At 41.2% G+C, this 20,562-nt stretch overlaps 1 protein-coding gene across 5 annotated transcripts in view; it reads left to right on the top strand.

Annotated features, from left to right (window-relative positions):
• The window catches only part of SLC2A12 (solute carrier family 2 member 12), a 55,723-nt gene that overhangs the window by 13,886 nt on the left and 21,275 nt on the right, over positions 1-20,562 (top strand). For all 5 annotated transcript variants that reach the window (XM_046005153.1, XM_046005156.1, XM_046005157.1 and 2 more), the window contains one exon: positions 5,970-7,301. In XM_046005153.1, coding sequence (XP_045861109.1) covers positions 5,970-7,301 — 1,332 coding nt within the window. The remainder of the gene's footprint in view (positions 1-5,969; positions 7,302-20,562) is intronic.

Genomic DNA, 20,562 nt, shown 5'->3' on the forward strand with positions numbered 1-20,562 from the left:
GCATGGAGACCACTGTGGGGCCTGCAAAGCTGAGTCCCGGATGGGGCTGCTGCGCACAGTCTGAACATCTAGAGAACAAGGCCGTGCACAGGGCTGCCATTTCATAAAGCAGAAATGTACGAGCGATAATGAAACAATTTATGGTCTCTACCGCGGTGCTGTATTAGCAGGCTAATAATAGTGCTGAAAGCTTTATAGAAATGCTAATGCTGTGCTGCTCAGATGCTAAGTATTTGTGTAAATACAGAGTTGCACATGCTCGCTGTTCCAGAATATTACGCATTCATCTTTTAGTCTACTGACAGGAACTTGGGAGGAGAGGACCAAGGATCCATATTCTGGAGTGCTGTTATCATTCATTCTTTTATTCAATCACTCAAGGAATATTCATTGAGTATTTATTTACCTTGTGCCAAAGACCAGAGATGAGAATGCAGAGATAAAGAAAGCTGAGCTCTTAGCTTTAAGGACTTTCGGTTGAACAGAAGACAAATGAATAAATAAACGAGCACCTTGAATGACAGGCGCCTTAGAGACACATTCTTTGGGCAGGAGGAGCACCGAGGGCTTAAGGGTGAGGCTGCAGAAAAAGGCAGAGCTCGGTGGCTTTCCTGGGAGAGATGGCGCTTGAGATGACTCTTGAGTTGGGATGAAAGATACTCAGAAGGAGTGGAGAAAGGGGGAGACCACATCTGCAAGGTCATTTGGGGGCCACTGCAAGTTTTTCTTGAGCAACACATGAAGTAGGGGGTCTTCTCCATTTCTGAGACCTTGGCACAGGGCCAAATGGTCTAATCCCTTGGCTGCCTGCCAGAAGGACCTGCGCGCACACGCTCTGCCGGGTGTGGTAGCGCCTGGTGAGCCGCAAGTGTTCACAGGTGTCCATTATGCGCATAATCTGTAGTCGGCATACGGGGAAGAAAGGAAAGCAGAGAGCCGGCAGCAAGTCAAATATTAAGGAAAACTGAGTGTCTCGTGCGCGAGCCAGTTAGAACGTGGCTTCCTGTGAGTCACCGTGAACAGCAGACAATGCAGCCTTTGTGACCTCGCCAAGGCTGCGGAGGCTCCTGCCCTCTGTGTCTTCCGTGTGGGTCTCGGGCGTTCATGTGAAGAACCTTGCTTGTGAGTGCCTCTCCCGTGAGCAGTTTTACCTTCTTACCTTGTTATAGAATCATCATGACACCAAAAGGCACACTGCTGGTCTTCCAGCAAAGCAGCCAGACGCAGGGGGAGGCACGAGTCAAGGGACTGCGGGTGCCACTTGCATGTGGTTTCTGTGATGTCTGAAAAAGGCAGAGATGTCTCTGTGGCCCTTTTGGGGAAAATGAATGTGAAGGAAGGGCCCCTATGAAGCAAGACCGCAAACGAAACGGATGGAAATGCTCAATTTCACCAAGAACGTAAAGTGCAAAGTATTTGACTTCATGACTGGATGTTCTTTGAAAAGACAGTCATTGGAATTCCTTGTCCTGCCCTCTCCTTAAGCTCTGGCTGCTTTTTCTGGGTCCAGCGAGCTGCCTAAACTCTCCCATCAGTGTTCAGGCAAACATAAAGCCTGCCTCCCTGCCACATGCTCTTTCATTGTTCGTGGCCAGATCTCTTGGAAAAGCTGTTTCTTCTTTCTGATGCCTATAGGATAATGCCTTGCTTTTATCATCATCAACCAAAAGTAGGTAGGAAAAAAAGCCCACTTTTTATGTCTCTCTTCATTGTCTTTTTATGATCAAATAACTCCAGGAAATTGTCCTGTGGTGGAAGTCCCACAGTGGCACAGGGCCTCAGTCCCAGGAGCATTAGGCACGAACCCTCTACAGGCTGCTGGAATCCAAAATCCCAAATGGGCATCATGAAACTTATACAGGAACATCAGCAGTATTAAGTAGCAGTATTGAGATGAGTGGAAGTTGTTTTGGTTGGTATCCCTTAAAGCATATCACAAGGAAAACAAACCCCTCAAATAAGATGCAGACAGTGAAGACCTTAGTCTAATTCTGTGGCATATAATCCATGTTGGTAGGCCCCTTGTGTGGGAAGAAGGCCACAGAATGTCTTAGTGTACATTTTTAGGCTTTTAAAGGCCAACTCCCTAGATAGATATGTAGATTGATCTATCGATAAATTGATAATGTGTTATGTAAAATTATTTTAGAACTTGTAATTTTATAAAAATAATTTTTAGTAATTCATATAGAAATAATTTTATCATATTTTAAAAGAATTTTATTATCGTATTTTTAAAGAATTTTTATTATCATATTTTTAAAGATTCTCATCCTTGTGCATGATAATTTATTATCATATTTTTAAAACTCTTAGCTGCTGGTGGGGCACCTGGGTGGCTCAGTGGGTTAAGCTGCTGCCTTCAGCTCAGGTCATGATCTCAGGGTCCTGGGATCGAGCCCCGCATTGGGCTCTCTGCTCAGCAGGGAGCCTGCTTCCCTTCCTTTCTCTCTCTGCCTACTTGTGATCTCTGTCTGTCAAATAAATAAAATCTTAAAAAAAAAAAAAAAAAACAACTCTTAGCTGCTGGGTCTCCAGAGGGACATTGACAAACCGGGATGGGTTCCAGACCCTTTGCACATATCCCAATTCGTCAGTGTCCCGTGAACACTGACAGAAAGAACAAGGCATATGAACCTGAGTCCAGAAAATGGACAAAGAAACAGGGTCTCTCCCCTGTCAGGAGCATTTCCCCCACAATCCAAGAAGCAGGCCTTGTGACTTGCCCCACGCCTCACACCCACTCCTCCTCAATTCACTACCTCAGACTCTGTCTGAAGTAGGATGAGAGAGCATCAAAGGAAGGGACTCTTGTATCCCAAAGGGTCTTTCTTTTGGTAGGGGAACCCTATTTCCCACCCAGTAAAGGGGGAAAACTAGGAAGGGGAAGGAGAAGGGCAGAGTGGCAAGGACAGTCTTCTGCTACTCAAGCGGCTGTTCTGCCATGTCCTTGACTCAGTATCCCCATGCTGCCCTGTGTCACTCAAAATCCCCTTCTGGGTTGCCTCCCTCAATCTACCTTTTAAGTGTTTCATTCTCCACTGTTACTTATTTCTTTAATCTGAATATCAGTGACCAATTGCCTGAACACATAGAAGCTAATCAATATGCAAACAGAGATAAAATGAATGACAAGCAGAGATATGAAGTAATATGATATTCTTATCCAAATGTGAGAATTTGACCTGATTCTCCTTGTGGTAGAGAAATATGTTGTTCTAGCACAAATTTTGGTGTGTGTGTCTATGTGTGTTTGTGTATAGTGAAATATGAGGATATTAAGACCACAATGGGGAAAATATGTAGAAATTTAGGACATGAATGAACCTGTAAGAGAGTACTTTCAAGTCATTTTACAAGTAAAGATTAAAGCAGTGCATAATAAATGATAGATAATAGAGATAGCACCAGAATGTTAAGTTTCTTGGGGGGCAACTACTAACTACATCTGGTTTCTTTCGTTGCTACAGATATGCCTCCCAGTACCTAGGAAAATGTCTGCTGTGTACTGGTACCAAATATTTGTTTTCTGATTAGCTAGATAAACCTCTGATTTAATTTTCATTTAATGGTTTGTGTTCACTATGCTCATGAATTAATTTATATTATTGTGGATTCTTGCATTTTTATTTGTTCCTCCCTCTAAATGGTCAATCTTTTTTAGATTATTTTTTTTGAAGTCACCTATGTCCCAGGATCCTGGAAATGTAAAATGCCTTGGATATTTCTTATGGGAGGAAATTCAGACGAACTTTATTTGACCTGCTCCTTTTTCTAACCCCCTACAATGGCAGGGTTAAATGGCCCTTGCTCAGCCTATGATAAAAATGCGCCCACATACATTTCTAGTCCATTCTATACACATCTCAGTTCTTTTCTTCTCCATCTCCCTTGCTGTTTTCTCCTCTTGTAAATGTTGGCATTCTCTAGGTCCCAGTCCTAGTCCTGCTTCTCCTGCTCCTCTGTTTATTCTCCCTAAGTGATTTCATTCATTCCTATGATTTTAAATCCCAGATTCATGCTGCTGAATCCCAAATACATATCTCCAGCCTTGACTTTTAAGATCCAAATCTGTATATTAGTCTGAATTGACATTTTGAAAAAGATTTTATTTATTTATTTGACAGAGAGATAGAGAACACAAGCAGGGGGAGAGGGAGAAGCAGACTCTCCGCTGTGCAGAGAGCCCGATGTGGGACTCGATCCCAGGACTCTGGGATCATGACCTGAGCCGAAGGCAGCTGCTTAACTGACTAAACCACCCAGGCACCCTGAATTGACATTTTTAACTGAAGATCTTATAGATAAAACAACTAAAACATTTCAGTGAATCTAAAACAAATCTTCTGATTCCCACTCCTCCTTTTACTCCCTGTTACAACCAATTCTCGTCTCAGTCTTCCTTTGGTCGGTATATTTCCCTGAACAATACACAGGCCTGCATACAGGGTATTGAACATTGTAAAATTACCCGGCCAACTGCTCAAACCATGGAGGCATCTTAGGTTCTGACCCACCTCTTGATCCACCTCTTCACCTTCTAACTCCAATTCATGAACAAGTGTAGTCATTTTTACCTCCAAATTCCCTTGAATCTGTCTACTTGTCTCCAGGTCTACTCTGAACGTCCAAGTCTAAGCTACCATCATCTCTTGTTAACTCTAAGGCAACAAAATACTCTTTGTTATCAGTCTTGCTCCTGGAAGAACTAGTCTTCAACCAGCAGCAAGAAACTCTGAAGTCAATGCCCTCATACCGTTCAGTGTGCATCAACCCCTTTATACTTGGAAAACCATAAAAAGTTGTCACTGTGATTTGCAGGACCCTGTTGAAGCATCCCCTCTGTATCTCTCCAAATTTAGTGGATCCTATTTACCTCTCTAAGCTGCTGTGCCCCACATATGACATACTTGCTGTCCAACAGTTCCAGAAACATGCTTTTCTGTGTTACACCTTGCAAACTATTATTTCCTGTTGCTGCAGTGCTCTTCCGTTGGTTAGTTTTTGTTTCGTTTTGTTTCTTTCTTGACAAGTTACAAATATATAACAGATGTCCACTACCTATTTCTGAAAATTAATGACTGTTTACTTTTTGCTATTTTTCCTCAGTTTTTAACATTAAATTATAAAACAATATGAAGTCTGTTTTATTGTTCTTCCCCCCAAGTTCGAGTCCCCTGCCTCCTTATTCAGAACAAGTAATGGGTGCTATTAGTTCCCTCCCTTGCATCCATTTCTTTCTTCTTCTTTCTGGGGCAGCTTTAACTTTGTTAAGGCACACACGCACGCACACACTACCAATATCCTCATATGTTCTAGCAAGAGCCAACTGGGGCCGGATGTGGCCAAGGAGATATGAGGTCAGGTTTCCTGGAGCCTGTGCTTCATTTTCCCCCAGGTTACGCCAGGGGACACCTGTAACACTTCTTGAGGCTCCTACCCTCTCTACTCTGCCTCAGAGGTTTGCCTTTAGAGGACAGCCTGCAGCAGGACCTGAGGAATTGGGCTGTCTGAATTTCTGATCCAACGCCAAAGCAGGACATAAATGGTGTTCTTGTTTGCTCAGTCTTCACCATCTGTCATCTGCTTATCTTGCCTAGCTCTCTGCTACTAACTACAAACAACATCAGCAACACAAATAGAAGGAAGTGACTTCCTAAATGTATCCCCACTCCTCCCCAAAATGAAAGAAAAGGATATTTCTTTTTACATCTGATCATTTTTGTTAACATATTATTTTATCATAACATATTTTAAGACATTCATTGATGTTTATTATTTTATTATTATATATTTATTATTTTGATATATTTTAATATATTTATCTAATTTTTTATATATATTTATGTGTGTGCTTCTACTCAGTGCTCTGAGAAACTTCCTTATGTAAGGTTAAGTCTCCATTCAGACATAAAGTGTTTAAAATAACAGTGTAGAACTGACCCCCTGTCTCTCCTCTCTGCCTGTAGGTTGCGGCATGTTTACTCTCCTGTCATCTGCCACAGCTGCTGTCAGCGGCCTCCTGGTGGGTTATGAACTTGGGATCATCTCTGGGGCCCTTCTTCAGATAAGAACCTTATTAGCCCTAACCTGCCATGAGCAGGAAATGGTTGTGAGCTCCCTCCTCATCGGGGCCTTTCTGGCTTCTCTCACTGGAGGGGTCCTGATTGACAGGTATGGAAGAAAGGCTGCCATCATCTTGTCATCCTGCCTCCTCGGACTCGGAAGCCTAGTCTTGATCCTCAGTTTAACTTACACGGTCCTCATAGTAGGCCGCATTGCTATAGGAGTTTCCATTTCGCTCTCTTCAATTGCCACGTGTGTTTACATCGCAGAGATCGCTCCACAACACAGACGAGGTCTTCTCGTGTCCCTGAATGAGCTGATGATTGTCACCGGCATACTTTTCGCCTACATTTCAAATTATGCATTTGCCAGTGTTACCCATGGATGGAAATACATGTTTGGCCTTGTTATTCCCTTGGGAGTTTTGCAGGCAATTGCAATGTATTTTCTTCCTCCAAGTCCCCGGTTCCTGGTGATGAAAGGACACGAGGAAGCTGCTAGCAAGGTTCTTAGAAAGTTGAGAGGCATCTCGGATACAACGGAGGAACTCACTGTAATAAAATCTTCCCTGAAAGATGAGTATCAGTATAGGTTTAGGGATCTGTTTCGATCAAAGGACAACATGAGGACCCGGATAATGATAGGCCTGACACTGGTATTTTTTGTGCAAGTCACTGGTCAGCCAAACATATTATTCTATGCATCAACTGTTTTGAAGTCTGTTGGCTTCCAAAGCAATGAGGCAGCCAGTCTCGCCTCTACGGGGGTCGGAGTTGTCAAGGTCATCAGCACCATTCCTGCCACTCTCCTTGTAGACCACGTTGGGAGCAAAACCTTCCTCTGTATCGGCTCCTCTGTGATGGCAGCTTCATTGGTGACCATGGGCATCGTGAATCTCAACATCCCCATGAACTTCACCAGTATCTGTAGAAGCCATAGCCCTATCAACAAGTCCCTGGATGAGTCCGTGTTTTATGGGCCAGGAAATCTGTCAGCCCGTGACGACACTCTTAGAGAACTCTTTAAGGGGATCACTGCCCACAGCAGAAACTCCCTAATGCCCACGAAAAATGATGTGGATAAGAGAGGGGTGACAACCTTACCAAGTGCTGGACTGAGCCACGCTGAATACCAGACAGTCACAGACCCTGCGATCGTCCCAGCTTTCTTGAAATGGCTTTCCTTAGCCAGCTTGCTCGTTTACGTTGCTGCTTTTTCAATTGGTCTAGGACCAAGTAAGTATTTTATTTTTTTATTCCTTCCTTCTTTGCCCTTATGAATGCTAACAGATTGCTTTTGGCCATCAGAGCATCTTACGGCTATGGTACATTTTACATAAAACTACTAGAAGTAAGATGGGGATAATACTGGCCACCTCATGTTTCTACTAATGTGGAAAGTATGCTTGGCTCATACTTCCTTTGTGAAATGCGCAGGGCTGATATTCAACAGAAAGATTAGTTTTCCATTATCTGTCACATGAGGATAATTTAAGAGTGATTGATTGGAGTAAACCAGACCTCGAAAAATACATATTGCCCAAGAGAATATATTGTTTTATGAAAGCAGTTTACTGGGATAACATTTTCTTCTGTATCATTCCTGAGTTCTTTATAAATGGAAGAAAAAAATCAATCATTCAGATTTTCTTAAAGGTACACTCTGAGAGGCATTCAGTAAAGAACGAGGAACAGGAAACAATGAGTTGGGAAAGAGGGTGGATTACTCCTTTAAGTACCATGTGTTTTATCACCAGAGTAACCTCCCTGAGCACTTTACTCATTAAGCAGGAGAATGGGAGTCAAGGTACTCCCATTCAATATAATATAAACAATTTATAGGAAGATAGCTACATGGTTGTCTTATTTTATACAGCGGTCTACTCCAATGACGAAGTTTAAACACTTCTCTTGTGCAAACTCTCTAGAGTTTTCTAGAACAGGTTGTTGCAGTTCCTTGTCTTGCAGCCTCTTACCCAGTCTAGAACTCTCTTTAGCGAAGTAAAGTGCACCTCCTACATCTTTCTTTTATTCTCTCAGACTTCTCTCCCCTTCTCCCTTTCTTCCTTCCTCTCTCACACACAGTCTTCTTGTTGTTGTTTACAAGGATCAAGGACCAAACGTGCTCAAATAAAAGGAAGTAGTGGAGCTTGGGAACATGAGAAGACATAGGTTATGCTGAAGGAGAAGGAATCTCATGGACAAATTTTGGTTTCTGGTGCCAGGAACTGACAGTGTTTCTAGAAGGAAAGTCACTTTAGGGCTTGCTCTGGTGATCTACTGTAAGTCATTAACTTTTCATTCAGGTGATATGTATCAAGTGGCTATTTTTTTCCAATAGCAAAGAACTATGCTAGATGTTGGGGAAACAGTAATGAACAAGAGAGACACTGTCCCTGTCTTCAAGGAGATTACGCCTGACTTCACTGAGCTATATTCCCTGTGTCTGCTGCTTTCTCGTGGGCGATAGTGGGTTTGGCCTGCTTAATCTCAGTTAATGAATACCTGGATTTGCACAGGGTGGATCCGGCCTCTCCTGCAGCTCTGTTTCCTCACCGTGCAGTCTGCTGTAAGTGAGATCAGGCTCTGGATATTGACTCTTTCAAATTCCAGAACGAGAGAACGAATCTCATTGACTCTATTCTTTGCTATGCAGAGTCATAATTGGTTGTTCAGGGAAACCTCTAGGCCACATGGTCCAAACTATGGATGACCAGAGCTGGCCCCTCCTCTGGCACTAAGAGTAGACAGGTCTGCTTACGAGACCTGTACATGGACGGATAGAGTAAATACTACAATACCATCAGCTTCTGATCTCTCTGACTTTTTTCTGAGCCCTGGCCCACCTTGTTAGGACTTAACAAAGATAAATATTATTAATGAACAGTTTCCTAGAAACAGGTTTCTACTATATTTCAGGATTTAGTTATCTTGGGTGTATATCTGGGAGACATTTGTCTTAATCAGTTTGGGTTGCTATAACAAATCACCAAAGACCATGGCTTAGACAACAAAGATTTATTTCTCACAGTCTAGAGGCTGGCAAGTCCAAAATCAAGATGCTGGCAGATTTGGTTGTTGGTGAGGGCCCCCCTCCTGGTTCGTAGATGGCCATCACTTTCTCGGTGTGTCCTCACATGGCAGAGGGATGGAGAGAGAGAGACCTAGCTTTATTATGTCTCTTCTCATAGGGCATTAACCCCATCATAGGGCTCTACTTGATAACCTAATGACCTCCCACAGGCCCTACCTCCAAACATCACCTGGGGAATCAGGACTACAACATATGAGTTGTAGAGAGGACACAAACATGCAGTCCAGACAAATACTTATGTCATTACTCTGGTACATGAAGCTAATGAACTTTGAGGAAGCATCTTATACTTTTATTTTTAGAAACTCTTTAAAGCCTACCAAAAGGGCAAGAGAGAAGTGTTATTTTGTACCAAGGAACAACTTAACCTTCTTTGTGAACTTTCCTGTATTTATAAGTACAGTCAGTTTTGCTCATCTGATAAACATCAGGTGATACTGTCCTCATTGATCTCCTTTGCCAGCATCTTTTTTTCTATAGATTTATTATAAAACAAAATATTTTTACATCAATTTTCTTGATATGATTTTTTGAAATATCAAGAATCAACTAAGAATCTAAGGAAAGCTTAGAAAAAGAAAAGGATGCTTTCTTTGTTTTAAGTCAGAGACGTTGATCTTAAACTCCAGAACCCACCCATTCATGGTCAGAGTTTTCCCCAGCTCATACTACCCTTCTCCCTTTAGTTTTTGGGTGACTTTGAAAAATGCAGCAAATTCTCAGCACTAGTGTATCATTTGATGCATTATTTTATTAGAGCAAGAATTCCCCTTTTCAGGAAACTTAGTTTGATTTTGGAAAAAATTATTGGGGGCTGTTTGTTATGTGCCTTTTAGGATTCTTTAAATAGTACTCTATGCTAATTTTTTAAAAATGTGATTTGGGCTTTAGATTTGACTAATATTTATTGAGACCTATTACATCAGATACATAAGAGGAAGGCTTTCCATACTTTGAAACATTTCATTTTACCTTCACAACAAGCCTGGGAAGAAAGAGTATTCACCAAATTTTATAAATGGTGGCCCTCTATCTCAGAGAGGCTAAGTAACTTTCTCAAATAATTGAAAATATCTCGTCTTCTGAAATTCAGTGGTAATACCTCGTTGAGGACATGAATAGACAGTCCAGTGTTGGTCTTGTTAGTAAATATTAATTCCTTTTAATTCCCTCTGCCATGAAGATACATTAGAAGTAAGAATGAATGGAAATAGTGAATCACTGTCCACTGTGCTTTGGGCCACTCTGCATTTTATGCAAGAAAGCGATAGTCTCTCTTTTTCTGAAAATCTGTTCTATAAGCGAGCATGTCTGTTTATGAGGCTGAGCTTCAGGATAAGTGAGGGAGGATAATGATAACTTTTGATGTGTCCTCTCTTGAGTAACTGAACTTGATTCAGGTAATGTTTTATGTGTACTTGGTTAGAATTCAAGCTCAGTCGTAACAGAGACCAAAGTAACAGTGGGTGAACTAAGGTAGGAGTTGGTTTAATCTCTCACTTAGCACCTGGGTAGTTCTGGGTGCTGTGAAGGCTTCCAGGGTCAAGTGCCAGAAGCCTATAGATGGTGTTCCCAAATCTCCCTGTAGCCAGGGCTTTACTGTTGGTTCTCTAGCATGATGACTACTTAGAAATACTAAGATGCATTTTAAAATTTCATCACCCTTTTCTGATGGCTAATGGTCCCTTGGGAGTAAGCAAAAGGCAAGAAGTACAGTCAATGAAAGGGAGGCTGGGTATAGAAGGGCCTGGATAATAAGGTACTGTGAGCAATTCCATCAGGGAAGCAGAACCACTGTGAGGGTTGAAGGCAGGGAATTTCCTACTAGGGTTGCACCTCACACTGGGCAAGATGAGAGGGGAAGAGAAAGGGGACGGTGAGAGGAAAAGGAGAATGTTGTTTCTCAGGGCCACAAAGGGAAACTGGTGAAGAAGCCTGTGGAAGCCTGTTGCCTCTGCCTCTGGCTGCGGCCTGAGGTCTCTGCAGGTCAGCAGGGTGCGGGGAAGAAAAGCTGGACTCAAAGCCAGGACAAACTGGAATCTGTGAGAAACGACTGGAGCCCGTATCTGTCTCTCACCATATCAACTCTGAGGACACTGGTCACCTTTAGAAAAACAGGTGTCCTTCTCCACAGAATCCTGACTGTGTGCCTGGTCTAGTAGTAGGAAAGGCTGGAGGAGGGGACCCATTCACTGGCTGCTCCCCCAGACCAGCGAGGAGAGGCAGTATGTCACAGCAATGTGACAAGCTGCCATGATGTCTAGGACCCAGCATGGGGCTGATGTGTCACTTTGGCCTTCCAAGTTTCTTGCAAATATATCTTCCCACCAGCCTTCATCAAAAACTACACATGGGAGGGAACTCTGGGAAATGTAGTTCCAGCTCGGCTAAATGGACACAGTATAGAACCGCCCGAGTAAGAAACTCTGGACTCAGAAAGAATAGATGTCAATATGGGAAAAAAAAAATTCCAGAAAGTCAAGGGCCCTGAATTCTCTCTTCAAATGCTGTGATAGATATTTATTTCTTTTAATTAAAACATTAATTGTTAAAATGGATGACTAGCTTCCATTCCATCTCTTTCTGAAAAGAGATGAGGTCATTAAATTAATGTCTCTTGGCTTTTGTTTCTCTAGCTATAAAACCAAAAATCGCTCATTTGCTAATGCACTGTAAAAGCCTCCACATTTATTTTCTCAGGGGTGTTCATGATCTCCCTTGAGCTGATGACTCTCACTTATCTCTCTAGTTCTGTTGTGTCGTATGACTTCTAGTTCCTTTTCTCCTAATAAGTACTGGATTTTTCTACTTTCATGCTTTACTATCAGCCCAAGGTGAGAAGCCCAAATGTTGAATTTTTTTCTCCCTTACGCCAGGGGAATGTCCCTTGCTGTCATTTAGTCTGGTGTTCTGGGCCTTTTCTCAACCCAGTCAATGACCAAATGTTCTTGCATTTCCCCTCACAAATGGCTCCTGTGGGTATCTTTTTCTTTCCATTTCTGCCATTCTAGTCTGCCCCATAAGAACTTGGGCCTAGATTCCTGGAAGACCGTTCCTGTAGTTCTCTAAATACTGCAGGTCCTTCCCATGTCCACCCATCCTCCATGGGAGGGCACCTTTTTACCATGTTCCTCAGGTCAGCACGGCTCTCGAATCTTCCATGGCCTCCTACTTTCTACCAAATCAGAGAAGTCAAATACTTTTCAAGATGAAACTAAGATGAGAAATGGTCTAGCCCAACATATTCCTTTTGTAGAAAAGAAAGAAATCCAAGAGAAAGAGGTGACACAGATTTAGGACTAGAAATCTAGTCCAGGCATCTGGAGCCTCATTCCGTCCTCTTTCTACAACTGTCTGACCCATCTCTGAGGGAAATATGGTGTGATTTTCAAGGCCCACCATCATCTTACTCAGCTCTGTCTGCATGCCTTCACATCTCTGGGGGGCACCATTTACCTTGTAGTCATTGGCTTTGTGCTCTGGGGCTACCATTCGTACAGAAGTACATGTAGACGCCTCACACCAGGAACTGCAAAGTGAGGGACGCCCCCTGCCGATGTGCAGTGCTCTCTGTGCTCCTTTATCTCCACACCCCAGTCAAGGTCAAGGGACACAGGCCCTGGTGGCCCTTCTCCTTCCCTTCTACTCTACCCAAATCCTTCCTGTCCTTAAAATTTAGTAGAAATCTTAATCTCCTTTATGAATTCACCCCATTTCTTAGAGGTCTTTATTTGTACGCACTAGGAAGTATTTCTAGTGTAACGTAGTTCAGGTCTGGGAGACCAAGAGCCTGAATTTAAAATCAGAAAAGCTGGGTTCTTCCAATTCCAGCCTTCCTGCCTACCGGCTGTGTGATCTTTAAGTCAGCTATTTCGCATCGGAAGCTGTTTCGCATCTATGAATTGTGCATAATAATGCTTGTTCCATCTCATGGGGTGTAGTGAGAGTCCTGTGAGCTGATGCGCGGGTGTGTTGGGGTTGCTGTTGCAACTCCCACTTCCAGTGGGAGTGGAAGTCACAACCGGTGTGATAACACGACTTAGTCCTTCATGATGAAATGTATTTCTTCTGTATGTTTGTTTTGGCTTATTAAACAAATATAGTTATTAGAATAAGCTTTTTAATGGAAGAAATGACATCTCATCTGTTCTCCCTTCTCTGCCTCTAAGTGAGCATTGCGAAAAGTCTGTTTGGAAACCACGAAGGAGCACATTACTGTTTCTAAGAGGGAGGTTGGGGAAGAAGGGGTTTAAAAATGAGATACGAAAATAAGAAAGATCTCGAAGTGTCTTTTTTACATGGGTCAAGCTGTCCAGGGCAGGCCGAGTGCCACATCAGCTGGAAATGCGAGATTTCTTCACACACTACTGTCCCTGCCAGTCAGCGTCATGAGGTTTTTGGCAGAACAATCCATCACTTGGCCATAGTTCCAAAAATCTCTTTCTAGTTTTGCTCCTAAGAGAAAATGTAGGGAAGTCAGGAGTGCTCAGAAATAGGGCTTTTCTTTGTCAAGTTGTGAGGAGTTCTTTGGGAATTTCAGACTCAGAGTATCGAAATGCAACTCTGGGTTTGTCTTGGACACCTCTGCTTTTTCCTGCTGTATGGAGAACAGTTCTTTTCTGCAAATGAGATGGAGAATCTCATGGTTGAAGGAGGTTTGGGTATGGGAAAAAGAAATGACCCTTCATCTCATGGTTTCGCCAACTTATAACTGCAGTTCCAAGGACCGAGCTGGGTTACGTGTAAGTAACATAACAAGGTATGGGTTCAATTTTTTAGAAAAGGGAAATCATAGACTTTGAGGCAGAGCACCTCCCAAAGTCGAATCTCAGCAAAGCCACTTGCCAGCTGTGCAACCTTGGGGAAGTTAGTTAACTTCTCTGTGCCTTATCTGGTATCACTTATAAATGTGGTTACAATTCACGGTTATCTCATAGCATTGTGAGGAGTAAGTCAGCTCATAACAATGTCCTTAAAGATTCGCCCTAAGAAGTGCCATGTAAGTACTTGTTGAGTGAAATAAATAGGACTAAAGAGCTGGGTATTTACACGTGAGACAGGGAGGCATGAGTCGGAGACAGAATCCCAAATCTTCCCCTCTAAAGAGAACAAGCAGTTATTTCACACCATAGTTTGGGGCTGTTGATTCTCCTAGAGTTTTTAGAAGGGATCTGGTAATGGTCCTTGTTTTTCTTGCCAAGAGTCAGTCGTTTATGTCTGTATTTGTGCAGTTTTTCTATTGTAAAAGAAAACATATCCTGGGAATTCCAATCCAATCACCAAAATTGTATTCTAGAGGATTGGTATCAACTGCACAAACTAGTTGGAGTTTAAAGAAGGTTTTTATTAGAAGCAAGGTTTTCATACCAGATCTTGAATGCATTATAAAACTTACAAACCTGAAGTGATTATTGCCCAGGTATTTCATTTAGAGCGTTTATTGCTTGTAACAGATGCAAATCCTTTGCATAAACAGTAGTATAAAGGGAGAAGTACTTGCTTTTCTAAAGCAAAATTGAAAGCAAGACTAAGACCATTTTTATTAAACCTTCTCAAATACGGGTTGACTTAGAACAACATTCCTTCATCGTATTAGATCACAACATAGTTTCTCCACCAAAAATGTTTCTGCTTTTAGGTTAAAGCATACGTCCTACATCATTTTACTTTCTGGTCCTCTGTTTCCCTAACTATAAAATAATAGGGTTGCCCTAGATTCTAAATCCAAGAGGGGCCGTGAGTTTGGTTGGTACCAAGTAATCTCACGTTATTTTATTTTATACATTTAAAATGTTATTCAAAGGAATCCATAGTCTTCGCCAGCTTGCCGAAGGGTTCATGACCTGAAGAACTTAAGAGCCTCTGCCCTCCATTTTTCAGTCACTAATGCAAAAACTCCTCTATCAAGTGAAATCAAGATATAGACTCCATTGCTTTTATTAGAGACCTTCCTTTATTTGACTTTCCATACTTCCTTTTTCACTCTAAAATATGTTCAAAATCTTACCCTTACCCTCCACTGTGTTTCTGGGGGGCTCCTGATCATCACTTAGCTCCTTTTACTAGCTAAATATTGCTCCGTGATGGTTCAAATTCAGGGTAGAACCAAAGATTCCTGACATGGAGCCACATGAAGATTTCTCTTCTACTCATGCTTCAAAAGTAAGGCACAGAGGAGCCCAAACCCAAGGCAGGCAATTATTTTCTCATGAGTTCATCTGAGGTGATATTTGTAGAGAAACCCAGCCCTCCTTAAGTTAGGCACTGTGACATAGAAAAAGTGTGTGGTTATTCTTTTCACAATAATTGGTCTTTTCAAAATCCAAACATTCTTATGTTCATAAATTAATTAACCAACCTCCTCTTCCATCTCATGACTGGTATCTCTTTCATGAAAGCAGATGGAAGGAATTTGTCCAACGTCACATGTTAAGTTCAGTAATGAGACCATGACGGTTATCCTTTAACTACATTTGTATTCACTCATTCACGCAGAACCTCACCCTGGAGGCTGAGAGACAGGTACCACCAAATCACCTCCCTGAGCTCTTCTACCAAACAGACAGGCGTTCCAGCGAGGAAGCAGTGTGGGGGTGACCGAGAGGAGAGGGAGGAAGTGGTAGGGATTCATTCATTCCCTTGTGTATGCAGCAAGTGTGTACTGCTGGCCCCAGTGCTCAGTGTGGCGATTCAGGGATGGGTGGGCGATTTGGGAACGGGTGGGCGAGGTCCACAACTTGCCCTCATGGAGGAGGTGGTGGGAACAGGCAAGAAGCAAGAACATGAATACGTGTACAATACAGTGTCAGGAGGGGAGAAGTGTTCAAATCTGGGTAAGAGTGGTAAAGAAACAATGGGAGGATAAGAGAAGGAACACCTGTGGAGGAAGTCGAATGGTCACAGAAGGCCTTTCTAGGGTGGTGACGTTGGGCCGTGGCTTGTATGGAGAAAGCAAAGTGAAGATCTTGGGGCAGGGAGTTTTAAGCAAGGGTGATGGCAGGTCAGGTGGCCTTGAGGGGACAGGAGCTTGAAAGTTTAGAGGCACAGGAAGAAAGTCTGTTGACGCTGTGACACAGAATGCTTGAATTCTGACCAGGCTTTGGCATCTGGCTGCCTGGCCTTGAGTCCCAGCTCCAGTGTGTAGAACTTTGGGCAAGTGAATGCCTCTTTCGAGTTTTCAGTTTCCTTACTAGAAAATGGGGCAATCCTGTCTACCTCACAGAATAATTGTGGGGACTAGTGAGGCAATCTGTATAAAACATTCCTAGTTTATTGCCTCGTGTGTGGTATGGACTCTATTCAGTTAGTTATTAGTGCTAATAAATGTCAGACTTTAGTCTACACATGACATGAATAGTTCTGACCATGCCAACCCCGACCTCAGCAAGCATTTTGCTTAAGCCATGTCAGGACACGCGGTAAGTGCTCCATGGCCCTAAGTTGAATTATGATGCCGTGGTCTTCCTCACCTCCTTCCCATACACTATTCCAGTTGGGTCAAGACTAAAAAGAATAGATTTGTGCTTTGAAATATAGTCTAATTCGGGATTACCTACAGTCAAGAGATCTTCCTAGAAAGTCAGACAGATTTTACAGAAAGCCCTGAGGCACTGGGGAAGGATGAAAGGTGTCATATAGCCTGAGAAACAACCCAGTTGTCCACTCTTCTAAGTTGGCGCAACTAGTTTAGTTGTCCTATGTGTCCTATGTGCACACAAACGCTGCCTTTTTTTTTTTTTTTTTTTTTTGGACAAACGGAGGTCACAAGTAGGCAGAGAGGCAGGCAGACAGTGAGAGAAGGAAGCAGGCTCCCTGCTGAGCAGAGAGCCCGACTTGGGGCTCGATCCCAGGATCCTAGGATCATGACCTGAGCTGAAGGCAGAGGCTTTAACCCACTGAGCCACCCAGGCACCTCCAAACTCTGCCTTTTTTTTACTGCTGTTTCCTCCAGCCCAACCTAGAGCCTGGCCCACAACAGAGGCTCAAGGAATATGTGTTGGATGAGTCAAAAAATTGTTTCTTGGACTCTCTCAGCTTCTTGACTAGTGGTTGATATATCCTGATCCCTCGGTATATATCTGAGTTACCATATAGGGAATCAGAGATAAATGTATGGTGTGGAGAACTCCATGTACATTTGACCAAAAGTTGTATCTGAATAAAGCTACTCAATTAAGGACACAAGGCCATCTCTAGTATTTGATGACCTAAAGTTTGTGTTTTTTAAATTTCCTAAAATTAAAGCCATTTAAAAAAGTTTATAGTGTTAAACAAGATATCCATTTCCAGATTTCTATTTTATTTCTCCAAATACAAAACCCAGGCCTTCCCTTGAACACAAAGGTTGAGATTAGCAATATCATGGGTTAATTTTTCATACCTTGGTTTAGTAATTAGATGTATTTGAACCTGACTCTTTACAAAAGAAGACTTGAGACCATTCCTTCACAATTTTCCTAAGAGAAATATGTGAAAATCTGAACCTGACATTTGGGCTTTGTTTTTGCTTATTTAATTAATATTAGAGTTTTAGAAATATTTCAGTGGATTATCTCAGGCTTACCAAGCCCATCAAATCCCTCAGATATAAATGGGCACCCTGTAGTTAATAACAATAATAAAGGATCTTTGCAGGAAAATCATACCATAGCCACAATTAATCAAACTCTCAAGAACTGCAAACTGGCTATTATTTTAGCTCACTTGCAAACTAACAAGTTATCCTGTCATAGTTTTATGGATTTTGGAAAACAACAGAAGAGTTCTTGATCAGAGACAGAAGACAATTTATTACCCCCCAGAAGAGCAATGGTCAAAATATCAGCATTGCCCTGTCTTCTTAAGCCCCAGTACCCACAGGGAAACATGAAGAGAACCAGATGACATCTGCACATACACTGGGTCATTTTTGAGAAGAGGAGCCCCAAGTTAGGGAACCCAAATCTTTTATAATAGACACTAAGCCACCCTGATTTCCTCTGTGGAAGAAGACACTAATTTACTGGATAGTAAACAAGCCTTTGCTCCAGAGAAGACACTGTCTCTGTCCTCCAAAGCAGTTTGTTTTACAAACATCCTTAGAAAAAGGGCCCAGAACGAAACAGTCCCTGTTTTTATTCCTAAGACATGCAGAACTGCAGGAGAGCTATGGAGAATTGTCTCTCAAGTCAAGCATCCTAAAAAGGCCACTCTTTCTGTTTTAAATAAAAAAACTAGCATTTTTTCAAGGCTCAAAAACTGTAGAATCTAACTTTTTGTTTGGTTTAGTTTTATGGAGTTTAGCCAGCTTTTTGGAGGATGGGTATCAGTAGGAATCAGAAGACTCATCTGCCATAACATTTAAATTTAAATTTATACCCAATAACTCTAGCTCTTCAAAAAGAAATTGTTTGTGTGATGGTTGCACAGCTAAAGATTTTGACAATTCCCGGGGATGTGAAACAGCAGGTTCTAATTTAGAGGTTTACTTAGCTGCTTTACTCCAAGATATGCTGGGTTTACAACAGAGAAGCTTACAGACCAGAAGTACGTCCAATGTTTCAAAAAAGATTTTGATATTCTCCGTATTTTTTCCTAGAATCTAGGTCTTTAATTTTCAGAATCATCACAATTGAAGTCACTTTTTGTGATCTTTTTTTCCCTGCCATTCATATGGGATAATCACATTCCTTTAGAGAAAAGGCATACTACATTAATTATTATGCTTTAAATATGAGAGTTTCAGTATCAACTGTAGCCATTAAACAATCATATTCATACACTGGTTAAGTGTGTAAGCTTAAGATCTTTCACATTTTTTCTTTTAAATTTTAGGTTTTAGTTATCACCAATATTCCCATCCATACTGTTTCTTTTTTCCAAGTAATGAAGTTAAAGTCCATTTTGATTGATTAAAGAGACGAGTTATTTGGTCCTCTGATGTTAACCATTAAAATAATGTGAAGTAAGTAAAAATTAGTATCTGAACAGTTTTACACTAAGTTTGTATCCAGGCAAAGGAGGAAAAACTTAAAGACATATGTGCCCTTACCTAATTAAATCCTCTTTTCCTCTTTTGAGTTAGATGATGGAGCCGGCCAGTACCTAACAGAACCAGTTTAAAAATTGCATTTTTGTATCCTGAGCACAACTCAACACACAGTGGAATGACACCATCAATTCTGTTACTATGGGCAACTCTTCACATAAAACAACAGTGTTGAACTTTCCTCTCAGTCCTGTGCCCTTGAGAATTGTGAATATCAGACAGTAAAGACATTAAAGAAACAGACAAAGGTTTAAAACACTATGGTAATAAACACAAGCATTCCTTTTTTACTTTATTGTTTTCCAGAACACAGTGTTAAGAATTTTTCCAGGGAACATTTCTAACATTAAAAATTGTAATACCTTTCTGATTAAAGTGAAACATCAATCATCAAAAAAGCACAATATAACATACCTGAAGCATGACATTCCAGTTATAGTTTAAATAAGAGAAGGTTAATTTCTTGGAAGACATTTTTTTTTTCCATTTTGAATCCAAGTTCAGTGATCTGAAAATTCAGATATTCATGCTCCTAGGGGTTTATTTTGCAGAGTACTGCCTCAAGGATATGTCAAAGGAAATCAATTTTTTGATTTTTAGGAAAAATCTGTTTCCTACAATTTCTTCTTCCTCATCTCCCTAGTGATAATTGTCCTTCCACTTAAAGTGGAAGAAAGCACACCTATTATCCATTAGAAAACTTACAATGATACATGTCCCAAATTACAAAAACCTCAGGAACAATAATCAAAAAGATAATTGGAAATATTAGTGTAGGTGTGGTATTGAAGAATGATTCTAATGACTAGATAATAATCCTTTCAGAGGCCTACATATTGCCAACAATTTACTTTCAGCAAAATTAAAGGATGACCTAACCAAATGATCAGCTGGATAATGATATATCATTACAAATAACTTTTTTTGTTAATTCAAAGAACTGAGTGATTCTTGTATTATAAAATTTCTTCAACTGCCTGTCTTTTTTCATTATTCTTGAGAACAATAAATTTCATCTAAAGAGTAGAAATATATCATGTTATTCTAGAAGTGACATTCCACCCACACATACATTATAAAGAAAAAACTCCTGTCCGTTAAGAGAGGTTTCTTTCAATAATTTTCACTTTTCGTATCTCACAGTTAATTCTAAAGATTTATAATATATTTCTATAATTTTGACGCATTTTGTGTTAATTATTGTGTTAATAGTTGAGAAAAATTACCTAAAAGTTCTTACGGGACATTAAAAAAAACCCTAAAATTTCAGTTTATGGTAATTTTTTTCAGAGCACTTATGATGGAGTGATCAAAAGACTTTTGAGTTTAAAAATGCATTGGGAAAGGATAAAATACTGAGTTCAAGGTGAAAAACA

The sequence above is a fragment of the Meles meles genome, chromosome 5 (assembly GCF_922984935.1).
Source record: "Meles meles chromosome 5, mMelMel3.1 paternal haplotype, whole genome shotgun sequence".
Taxonomy (NCBI): Eukaryota; Metazoa; Chordata; class Mammalia; order Carnivora; family Mustelidae; genus Meles; species Meles meles.